The sequence below is a fragment of the Xenopus tropicalis genome, chromosome 8, assembly GCF_000004195.4.
Source record: "Xenopus tropicalis strain Nigerian chromosome 8, UCB_Xtro_10.0, whole genome shotgun sequence".
In the NCBI taxonomy this organism is placed as follows: Eukaryota; Metazoa; Chordata; class Amphibia; order Anura; family Pipidae; genus Xenopus; species Xenopus tropicalis.
In genome coordinates this window covers 12,292,358-12,304,717 of record NC_030684.2, presented here as the reverse complement: position 1 = coordinate 12,304,717, position 12,360 = coordinate 12,292,358, and the positions used below count along the sequence as shown (strand labels likewise).

The following is a 12,360-nucleotide window of genomic DNA, read 5'->3' as shown; positions in this document are numbered from 1 at the left end:
TTGTGATGATCAGGCAAACTGATTTGGTTGCCTGGTGTGAAAGTGCAACCCATAGGGATCAGTCTGACTCCCAGCGAGCCTTTCACGTGTGCCCTCCCTCCGTCTGTTGATCAGACCTAGGGCCGACCTCCCTCCTGCCGGGCAGCCCGCACTGTGTATATACAATGACATTATTGTGGCTGAGCCATTTCCTGTTGCTGGCCAGGGAAGGACTGCGGGGCTTAAGTGTACTGAGTGCGGCCCCACAATGGCGCCTCTCCTGCTTTTAGGTCCATAGGAACTTTGTCTGCTCCAGTTATGGGTTTAGCATCCTTTTACTGTTACATGCTGCTGGGAGTTGTAGTGCCACAACATCTGTTGAGATGAAAGGCTCTAGGCCAGGGCTCCCCAAACGGTTTTGTTTTTTTGCATTTGGGTATAGGAATTTGGGAGCAAAACAAGCATAAAAATTGTAGCGGCGGGGCCCTGTTTGTTGGCGGGGCCCTGTTTGTTGGCGGGGCCCTGTTTGTTGGCGGGGCCCTGTTTGTTGGCGGGGCCCTGTTTGTTGGCGGGGCCCTGTTTGTTGGCGGGGCCCTGTTTGTTGGCGGGGCCCTGTTTGTTGGCGGGGCCCTGTTTGTTGGCGGGGCCCTGTTTGTTGGCGGGGCCCTGTTTGTTGGCGGGGCCCTGTTTGTTGGCGGGGCCCTGTTTGTTGGCGGGGCCCTGTTTGTTGGCGGGGCCCTGTTTGTTGGCGGGGCCCTGTTTGTTGGCGGGGCCCTGTTTGTTGGCGGGGCCCTGTTTGTTGGCGGGGCCCTGTTTGTTGGCGGGCCCTGTTTGTTGGCGGGGCCCTGTTTGTTGGCGGGGCCCTGTTTGTTGGCGGGGCCCTGTTTGTTGGCGGGGCCCTGTTTGTTGGCGGGGCCCTGTTTGTTGGCGGGGCCCTGTTTGTTGGCGGGGCCCTGTTTGTTGGCGGGGCCCTGTTTGTTGGCGGGGCCCTGTTTGTTGGCGGGGCCCTGTTGTGTAGCCCAATGTGGACTGGCAGACTACAGGAGGCTCTGTTTGGCTTTAGCCTTGGTCTTTGTGCATCCAAAACTTTCCTCCAAGTAAGCACCTGGTTTGAGGCCATTGAGAGCCACAGCCAAGGGTATGGGGAGGAACATGTTGCCCCTGAGCCTCTGGTTGGGGGGTCACTGCTCTAGGCTATGTGATATGAGCCTCCCCAGATCCATTCCTTGCCTATTTGGGTCTGGAGTGTCTGTGGGACCATGCGGAACATAAATAGGGCCTTCTAATTGTTCCCTTCGATCAGGGCTACCTGAAACAGCAACCGCTTCCCTGCCTGCGCTCTGTGTTGACACACATTGTGGTAGAGATAGGGATACAAACAAAAGAATATGGTTCTGCTACCTGTATTACCTTTCCTTTTATCTTCCCTGTCTGTATATAGGGGTCATTGTCCAAGAGTTTATGTGGAAACTAGAGTCATATGAGTGGGGACGTTAGGAAATATAAATATATGGTTGTTATAATTATTCCTAGAATCTCAGCCATAAAGCAGGGCAGGACTGCTGTTTGCAACGGGGGGATCAGATAGGATCTGTGCCACTGTGACAGAATGCTCTGTTATACAGATAGCTAGAATCTCAGCCATAAAGCAGGGCAGGACTGCTGCTTACAATGGGGGGGATCAGATAGGATCTGTGCCACTGTGACAGAATGCTCTGTTATACAGATAGCTAGAATCTCAGCCATAAAGCAGGGCAGGACTGCTGCTTACAATGGGGGGATCAGATAGGATCTGTGCCACTGTGACAGAATGCTCTGTTATACAGATAGCTAGAATCTCAGCCATAAAGCAGGGCAGGACTGCTGCTTACAATGGGGGGGATCAGATAGGATCTGTGCCACTGTGACAGAATGCTCTGTTATACAGATAGCTAGAATCTCAGCCATAAAGCAGGGCAGGACTGCTGCTTACAATGGGGGGATCAGATAGGATCTGTGCCACTGTGACAGAATGCTCTGTTATACAGATAGCTAGAATCTCAGCCATAAAGCAGGGCAGGACTGCTGCTTACTGAAAAAAGGTTAAACACAAAACAACATTACTAGCTTTATTAAACATTCCGCACATAGTTTTCAGGCAGGATACAAATGTAACTATTTGATTGTACTTTGTGTTCAAAGGGAATTTGGTCTCTGTTAATAAAAACAAGCAGCTGTAAGGTTTTCCGCTCTGTGTTTATTTTGAGCCCGGGGCTGGGTGTTTACCTGACAGGTTGTGAGAGTGAAACCACAGACAGGAAGTATTTGCTTTGCTTTAGGGAGACCATGTGTTACCATAGTGATGGTGTCGGGCTGAAAATCCCGCCAGTGTTGCCCCAAATACTGGCTGCCTGATGCAGTCTAGGCCGGTGGCTGTAAGACTCATTCATTTACATTGTAACCCCCCCCCCCCCCCCCGATTAGGGGGATCCACTTACACATGTCTGTTAAGAAATGGTGATTAAAGGGGAACTCAACCCAAAAGCAGATTTTATTTCATTTGTCATAAAAACAAATTCTAAGCACCTTCCCAATATCCATTCATTCCTCATTCTCACTGGGTTTATAGTTATGTGTAACTGTCACTGTGTCTGTCCCTTTCCCTTCTCTGCACTGCTGGTTCTGACTCCTGATACAACTCCCCAATACCCATTCATTCCTCATTCTCACTGGGTTTATAGTTATGTGTAACTGTCACTGTGTCTGTCCCTTTCCCTTCTCTGCACTGCTGGTTCTGACTCCTGATACAACTCCCCAATATCTATTCATTCCTCATTCTCACTGGGTTTATAGTTATGTGTAACTGTCACTGTGTCTGTCCCTTTCCCTGCACTGCTGGTTCTGACTCCTGATACAACTTCCCAATATCCATTCATTCCTCATTCTCACTGGGTTTATAGTTATGTGTAACTGTCACTGTGTCTGTCCCTTTCCCTTCTCTGCACTGCTGGTTCTGACTCCTGATACAACTCCCCAATATCCATTCATTCCTCATTCTCACTGGGTTTATAGTTATGTGTAACTGTCACTGTGTCTGTCCCTTTCCCTTCTCTGCACTGCTGGTTCTGACTCCTGATACAACATCCCAATATCCATTTGTTCTTCAACAATGTAGCAGAAGTAAATTTTTCTGCTGGTTTGCTAACAGTCTTCAGGAGTCAGAACAGGCAGTATGTGGATTTTAAACAGTGAGACAAATACTGCATTTAATAGCAATTTCATTTACACATACCTTGAAAAATGTAACCACAATTTATATTTATAGCACGGTTAATCCTTTTTTTTATTTTTAATTTTTAATTTTTTGCTGGGATAATATTAATAATGTATAGCTATGTGAATACAAATAGTGCTAGTTTTGTACGGTTCCTTTCCAGTTTCCGGGGAGTCTTATGGACCAGCAGTTACAGAGAGTGTCTAGGTTCTGCCTGCAGACACTGCCAATCATCCTGTTAACATTGTGTGTGTGTGTGTGTTCACTTTAATTAGTGGCTCGTCAGCTACAGTCAGAACAACTTCCAAATTCCCAGCTGCCTCTGCCCTACTGAAACACAGGATTAACCCAGTCCCTCCAGTTTCCCTCATCTGTGTCACGTCTGAGCCGCTCTCTAGAAAACATGGCTGCCACTGTTACTTTGGCTACTCTCCTTCCTTCATGGAGGATACTCAGAGTTCCCTGTATAACTCAGCCTGCAGCCTTGTGCCTTTATATGGGCACAGAACCCCTCAGTGACTGCTAATATCCTTATCATTTACAGTAGGGGGTACATTATCCCTTATAATACATGAGTGATACTAATAAATTCCGAATTTTCTTTAGAGGGCATTGGCTTCCAAATTATGGTGCTGACCTTCATGGGGATCCCCGATCCCTGGCTTAGAGCCACAGTTTGTAGGAGAATGGCTGAATTGCTGATATATATTTGTAAGCTTGTTATGAGTAAGTGGTGGTTGGTACTTACAGGAGGACTGAAAATGAAAGTGGAAATGCCCTACTATAGGGATCCGTATGTGATTGATTAGCCGTAGCTGTGTGCCAGATGGACGGGCCATGCAGAAGGTCAGCGAATTGTTTAAGCACCATAAAAGCTTTTGTTTGCCCCTGGGGGCAATAGAGCAAGCTTCTGTCACTGCATCCCCACACTGATTCCATTACCCGGATCCTTATTATTAGCCGGCTGCCATAGTAGCACGTTGTAGTGAAAGTGCTTCCCCCGTCTCCCCACACAGCATCCAAATCCTATTATGCCCGGCTCATTGGCGCTGATTTCAGATGGCCATACACGGGCCGGTTCTAGCTGCCGATATCGGTCCTTTAAGGTGGCCATACGCTAAGATCCGCTCGCTTGGTGAGATCACCACCTACGGGTGGGCGATATTGGGCTAATTCGGTTGCTTGGCCCTGGGGCCAAAAGATTGAATTAGAATGAAGGATATAGGTGTCCTTCGGTTCGGGGACTGCATCAATGAGCCGATGCGGTCCCCGATCCGACTAACTTTTAAACCTGCCCGATATCGGCCCAGATGTCGGTCGGGCAGACCCATCGTTAGTGCCCATACACGGGCCGATAAGCTGCTGAATCGGTCTAAGGGGCAGATATCGGCAGCTAGAATCGGCCCGTGTATGGCAGCCTTTAGACCAATTCGGCAGTTTATATGCCTGTGTAGGGGCACAAACGATGGACATGCCCGACCGACATCTGGCCAGAAATCGGGGACAGCATCAGCTCGTTGAATCGATACCCATCAATCCAATTTGATTGGTTTGCCCCAGGGCCAAACGTCCAAATTAGTCCGATATCGCCCACCCATAGGTGGGGATATCGGAAGAAGATCCACTTGCTTGATGACCTCACCATGCAAGCAGATCTTGGCGTGTATGGGCACCCTGAGAGATAGGAATTGTGCTATTAGACTCAGGGGTCATTTCTTTTAAAGAGCCACCCCCCCATGCTTGTGTTACATGTTGGTGTTGGAATGGGGGGGGGGGGGGGGGTTGGTGAGAATGTTAATTGTAAGCCATACCTCAGCCAATCAGAGCTTTGGGCTGCCGACAGCCTATAGGAAGGGTGGAACGACTGGGGAGGGGGGGATGAGTAGGGGCCCTATTTAAATAGACAAACACAGCAGCAAGGCTTGCTTAGGGCAGTCTGTCAGTTGGTAGCCGGTTGCCCCTGGGCTTGCACTGCTTCCATTACATGATGTATTAAACTGCCCCCCACCGCACTTAGGGTAACAGGTATCTGTTTTAGTGCTGCTTGAATGCTGGCTCCTTGTGGCCCTCCCAGCCTGCCCAAAGAGTCCTTGCTTTTTGTCATGTTGTTAGCCAGCCCCACAGGGGGCCAGTTACCTGCGGTAGATTCATGGCCCTTGACTATCTCGTAAAGTGTGTGGCAGGTACCCACAGTGCACAAAGGCATTAAATGTCTAAATATTGAATGTGCGCAAAGGCATTAAATGTCTAAATATTGAATGTGCGCAAAGGCGTTAAATGTCTAAATATTGAATGTTTCAGTGCTGCCGAACCTCCTGGGCATAGGTGTCCCCATTCTTAACCCTATAATGCCTATACATGCCCCATACAGGGTCACGGTCAGGACCACAAAGTAGGCACAACTGCTGTATATCAGGGGTGATACGCAGATGGAATGGTGTACACATCAGCGTGCTACATAAAGCATGGCCGCAACGCTTCACAAGGGGGGCTTATTACATAACCAAGGTTACCGTTGCCCTTATTTTCACTTTCTTCTGACCTTGATGCCGACGTATGGATCGTGTTGATCTGGCAAGATCGAGGCTTTATAATGAATTTCCATTCAGAAGCTATTAGACGTGATAACCCACTTACAGCAGGATATTTATAATATAAGGCATCGGATTATAAAGCTGCATGTTAGACCAGTCTGCCGACTCCCCCCGCTCCAACCTGAGGAAAACGATGGAACATTCCACTCTGTAGAAGAACCACTAGGGTTAACCTAATAATTGATATAAAATCTGGTGCACTTCTCGTATCATAGCGCCAACATGTACTGCGGTGCGGTAAATAGATTATACATCATTCCCATCAGTCCCTGCCCCAGTGAGCTTACAATCTAAGGTCCCTATCACATTCCCATCAGTCCCTGCCCCAGTGAGCTTACAATCTAAGGCCCCTATCACATTCCCATCAGTCCCTGCCCCAGTGAGCTTACAATCTAAGGTCCCTATCACATTCCCATCAGCCCCTGCCCCAGTGAGCTTACAATCTAAGGTCCCTATCACATTCCCATCAGCCCCTGCCCCAGTGAGCTTACAATCTAAGGTCCCTATCACATTCCCATCAGCCCCTGCCCCAGTGAGCTTACGATCTAAGGTCCCTATCACATTCCCATCAGCCCCTGCCCCAGTGAGCTTACAATCTAAGGTCCCTATCACATTCCCACCAGCCCCTGCCCCAGTGAGCTTACAATCTAAGGTCCCTATCACATTCCCATCAGCCCCTGCCCCAGTGAGCTTACAATCTAAGGTCCCTATCACATTCCCACCAGCCCCTGCCCCAGTGAGCTTACAATCTAAGGTCCCTATCACATTCCCATCAGTACCTGCCCCAGTGGAGCTTACAATCTAAGGGCCCTATCACATTCCCATCAGTACCTGCCCCAGTGGAGCTTACAATCTAAGGTCCCTATCACATTCCCATCAGTCCCTGCCCCAGTGAGCTTACAATCTAAGGGCCCTATCACATTCCCATCAGTACCTGCCCCAGTGGAGCTTACAATCTAAGGGCGTTTTCATCAGCAACCAATTAACCTGCCTGCATTTTGTTTTATGGGGTGGAGGATCGGCATGGATACAGCGGACCTTAGGAACACAGAGCAACCAATTAGCAGCTGCTGTTTGAAAGCAAACATTTTGGTTTGGTTGCTATGGGTTACTAGACCTGGAGCAGGCTTAATGTCTCTGATTTACACTGGCACCAAAGTTTTGTTCGACTGGCCTCCCATGTTCTGGGCATAGTGCGGCTCCCATTGGCGTAAGCCTTTAGAGGGGGAATTGGGTTATTTCTGGTTCTTGTTCATCTGGGTTCATTAATTATTTCTCAGCGGTTCCAGACACCAGAGAGCCGGAGACTGATTAGCACCCTGGGAAAGGTCCCTTGTAATTTGGGTGCATTTTAATGGTCTCCGAGCAGCTTCACTCTAATCTTCGTATGAATAAATAAATTTCCTCTGGGGTGGGGGTGTCGTGTGAGATTTGTCTAAGGATTTCACCCTAACTAGCACCTTGGGGGCTTCCTCTGCTACTGTGTCAGCGCCGCTACTCCCCTACTGAACACGGCAAAGCACCTCAAATTGGGTCACATTATCTAACAGCTGGCAATCAGTTCTTTTAGAGTAGAACTTTTACTGGGTCAGGTACGTGCTGATTTATAAATAGTCATTACTTCCATTTATACTCCCTTTTAATCAATAGAAAAATTTGGGTCAGACAGTATGTGTGCATAGGTACCGTATATACATTTTTGCAGTAATGCATGGGGATGGGAGCTGCCATTTTGCTTCCCTTAGACAGTACAGTATGAGGGTACAGCTTATTGTGTGCCCAGAACATTCCTTCTCTGTATATTTGTATTTATACATATGGGAGGGAGGTGCCATAGTGTTTCCCTTAGACAGTACAGTATCGGGGTACAGCTTATTGTGTGCCCAGAACATTCCTTCTCTGTATATTTGTATTTATACATATGGGAGGGAGGTGCCATAGTGTTTCCCTTAGACAGTACAGTATGGGGGTACAGCTTATTGTGTGCCCAGAACATTCCTTCTCTGTATATTTGTATTTATACATATGGGAGGGAGGTGCCATAGTGTTTCCCTTAGACAGTACAGTATGGGGGTACAGCTTATTGTGTGCCCAGAACATTCCTTCTCTGTATATTTGTATTTATACATATGGGAGGGAGGTGCCATAGTGTTTCCCTTAGACAGTACAGTATGAGGGTACAGCTTATTGTGTGCCCAGAACATTCCTTCGCTGTATATTTGTATTTATACACACCGGCCTCCATATCCTTCAGCTAATTCGATTTTCCTTGTGTGAGGACAGGTTTAAACCTGTCCTCACACTTGTTAGCCAATAATATGGTTTGCCCTGTGGGGCACCATTGTCTGGCCCCCCATCTAAGGAAACAGAAGCAGCTCATGTGGGACATTGCTTAACTCTATTAAATGGTATGGCCCATTTAAAATAGGATTATGGATAAGGTGGCTGCCTTTAACCCTTTTGGGGTTACCAGAGGAGTGGAGGTGCGGACAGTTAGGCTGACATTGGGGGTGGAAACTGATTTGATAACTTTATGTACAGCACTTTATGTTCTGTATTTCCATATATCTGTAGGTGTTGGCTTAACCCAATAATAGACTGCAAGAGAGGGGCTTGAGGGAGAGGGTCAGTGACACTGCACATGCTCAGTATGCTCTGGGCGGCTGTTGACGAGCTAAGCTGCGGGTCGTGGTAAATTATCGAAGTGGTGAAGGCCTGGGATGTGGTGTAAGCCTAAAACATAAGGCGTAGCCTAATATTTTCATGAGTTTTAGTTCCCCTTTATATTAATCATCTTATAGGTAGCAATGTGATGGCGGTGGCGGCACTGTTGGCTATTGCTTTGCTTGAGGGGTGGTTGTTTGCTTCTTTATGCAGCTGCTGATGGGGCTGGGGATCCAAGCGTGGGGCTTTAGGGAGGCAGTTCTTCCCCAGGAGCCGCGAGTCCGGCGGTCCTTACGGGATCTGTAACTGCAGGGACGCCAGTTGCCTGGATACCGCTTGTGCTGTAAATGCCGGCTCTGGATGCGACGTTCCCTTAGGGGGGACAGAGGCGCACTATCAACTTTATATTTCTGCTCTGGGTGTTTGGATTTGAATCATGTCGCTCTTGCTGAACTGCAACTCCCAGAATCCCTCTAGATGAAAAGCCATAGTCCCTCTCGCAACAGGTGTTTCTAGTGAGGCCCCTGTATGAATACCCCCTGCACGGGGCTGTTACAAAACATTAACCCCCAGTGACCTTGGAAAATTCCCTTTATCCCTTGGCATCCCAGAATTCTTAGCATTCCCACAAACGGCTCCATTGGTTGCTTTAAAGTCCTATGAGTCCCATGGGAGGGAGGCCCTGTAAAAAAAATCTCACACTCACATGGTTACTTTGTTGCTTGCTGGTGGGGGTGAAACCTAGAATATCCTATTGCAATTGGTCTTCTTTTTTTATATATAGTTTTTGAATTATTTGCCTTTTTCTTCTACATCGTTCTAGCTTACAAATGGGGGTAACCGACCCTTGAACCTAAAAAAAACAACTATTGCTCTGTGAGCTTCTTACAATTTCATTATTTTTTTTTTTTATTACTGCTGCCTGGTTGCTAAGGTAAACAAGGCCCTAGCAACCATATAGCGACTGCAATTCTAAACTGGAAAAGCCGCAAATAAATGAAAACCATTTGCAAATTGTCTCAGAATAGCGCTGTCTACATTACACTAAAGGTTAATTTAAAGGGGAAGAACCCATTTAATTACATAAACATATATATATCTAATTAAATATAAAGTACCAGTGCCTAAAGGCTTCTGGACCGGTCCTGAATTTTATGGGAGGGGCTTTGGCACTGCACTTAAGTTCCCCTTTAACAATAGGAGTCAGTGGGGGTCAATTATAAACACTTGACCAGTAAGTGGTAAATGAGCCCGTAAGCAGTAACCCATGGAAACCTTGTTGCATTTAGGGTGAAGACACATGGAACTACTTAGTAGCTGCTACTTGTCACAGCTACTATAGGGTGAAGACACACGGAGCTACTAGTAGCAGACATGTCACAGCTACTAAAACAGACAATGCTGATCTTTTGCAGATAATTGTCCCTACGTGTGTTTTATAAGAGGCAATTCTCAGTATAGTCTATGGCAGGGGATTTTCTGGTGTTTAGTAGTACAGGTATGGGATCCTTATGCGGAAACCCATTATCCAGAAAACTCCGAAGTACAGAAAGCCTGTCTCCCATAGACTCCATTTTAATTTAGAATTTTAAAACTGATTCCCTTTTCTCTGTAATAATAAAACAGTACCTGTACTTGATCCCAACTAAGATATAATTACCCCTTATTGGGGCAGAACAGCCCTATTGGGTTTATTTCATGGTTAAATGATTCCCTTTTCTCTGTAATAATAAAACAGTACCTGTACTTGATCCCAACTAAGATATAATTACCCCTTATTGGGGGCAGAACAGTCCTATTGGGTTTATTTCATGGTTAAATGATTCCCTTTTCTCTGTAATAATAAAACAGTACCTGTACTTGATCCCAACTAAGATATAATTACCCCTTATTGGGGGCAGAACAGTCCTATTGGGTTTATTTCATGGTTAAATGATTCCCTTTTCTCTGTAATAATAAAACAGTGCCTGTACTTGATCCCAAACTAAGATATAATTACCCCTTATTGGGGGCAGAACAGTCCTATTGGGTTTATTTCATGGTTAAATGATTCCCTTTTCTCTGTAATAATAAAACAGTACCTGTACTTGATCCCAACTAAGATATAATTACCCCTTATTGGGGGCAGAACAACCCTATTGGGTTTATTTCATGGTTAAATGATTCCCTTTTCTCTGTAATAATAAAACAGTACCTGTACTTGATCCCAACTAAGATATAATTACCCCTTATTGGGGGCAGAACAGCCCTATTGGGTTTATTTCATGGTTAAATGATTCCCTTTTCTCTGTAATAATAAAACAATGCCTGTACTTGATCCCAAACTAAGATATAATTACCCCTTATTGGGGGCAGAACAGCCCTATTGGGTTTATTTCATGGTTAAATGATTCCCTTTTCTCTGTTATAATAAAACAGTACCTGTACTTGATCCCAACTAAGATATAATTACCCCTTATTGGGGGCAGAACAGCCCTATTGGGTTTATTTAATGGTTAAATGATTCCCTTTTCTCTGTAATAATAAAACAGTACCTGTACTTGATCCCAACTAAGATATAATTACCCCTTATTGGGGGCAGAACAGCCCTATTGGGTTTATTTAATGGTTAAATTATTCCCTTTTCTCTGTAATAATAAAACAGTACCTGTACTTGATCCCAACTAAGATATAATTACCCCTTATTGGGGGCAGAACAGCCCTATTTGGTTTATTTAATGGTTAAATGATTCCCTTTTCTCTGTAATAATAAAACAGTACCTGTACTTGATCCCAACTAAGATATAAATAATCCTTATTGGATGCAAAACAATCTTGTGGGGTTTAATTCATGTTGTATTGATTTTTTAGTAGACTCAAGCTTATCTGGAATACCCTTGTTCCCGAGCATTCTGGATAACGGTTTCTATACCTGTAGTGGCTTGCAGCTACAGGTATAGGCTACTGGCTACTAAATGCCAGAAGGTACCCTGCCATAGACAATACTGAGAATTATAAGTTCTCAGTATTGTCTATGGCAGGGTATCTGTGTAATTATCTGTAATTCTCAACAATCAACATTGTCTATTTCTGTAGCTCTGTGTGTCTTCACCCTTATTGTTCTCCTTGCAGCCCACTTGGGGCTCTTTTATAAACACTGGGCAAATTTGCACCAGGGAAGTAACCCATAGCAACCAATCAGTGATTAGATTTATTTTTCAGCCAGCTGCAGGGAGAACAATAAATGGAACAATTTGATTGGGGATCATTTATCAACACTGGACCCCATAGCAACCAATGAGAGTTTTCATTTTAACGCTGCCGTTTCCATTGGTGAGGTGAACTCGTGGCTAACATTGGCCTCTCCTGTCCTTCTCTCCCTGTAGCAAGCAGATCGGGAGAGGCGCAGAGAAAAATTTCCCTACTAGATGACATTTCATCGCAATGTCCGATCGTTTGGGGCAGATAACCAAGGGAAAGGATGGGAAAAGCAAGTATTCGTCTCTCAACCTGTTTGACAAGTATAAAGGGAAGTCAATAGAAGCAGTCCGAACCACAGGTAAGTGGGGGGTTTTATCTATATCCATGGGGCGCCATGATACTCGTTACTGATATCCGAGGGTTTCTCATTTGCTTGTAGTTGCTGGGCATTTCAGCCTGGTTTTGCCATTGTGAACGTTCTGATTATGTAATAAAAGGTAGTAGGTTTGCCCAGGAGCAGTAACCCATAGCAACCAATCAGCAGGTAGAATAAAATGGTCACTGGTTGCTAGGGGTTACTGCTCCTGGGCAAACTTAGTGCCTTTTATTACATAGGGGGGAGGAAACTGATGTGCTTTAGTCTAATTGAAGCAATATTTAGGCTGTAGCGTTCTGCTGAAAGCACAGTTG

At 45.8% G+C, this 12,360-nt stretch overlaps 1 protein-coding gene across 7 annotated transcripts in view; it reads left to right on the top strand.

The window, feature by feature from the left end:
• The window catches only part of prrc2b (proline-rich coiled-coil 2B), a 46,538-nt gene that overhangs the window by 5,425 nt on the left and 28,753 nt on the right, over positions 1-12,360 (top strand). For all 7 annotated transcript variants that reach the window (XM_012968984.3, XM_031890906.1, XM_012968981.3 and 4 more), the window contains exon 2: positions 11,856-12,028. In XM_012968984.3, the coding sequence (XP_012824438.1) occupies positions 11,914-12,028 (115 nt within the window). In that variant the 5' untranslated portion in view covers positions 11,856-11,913. The remainder of the gene's footprint in view (positions 1-11,855; positions 12,029-12,360) is intronic.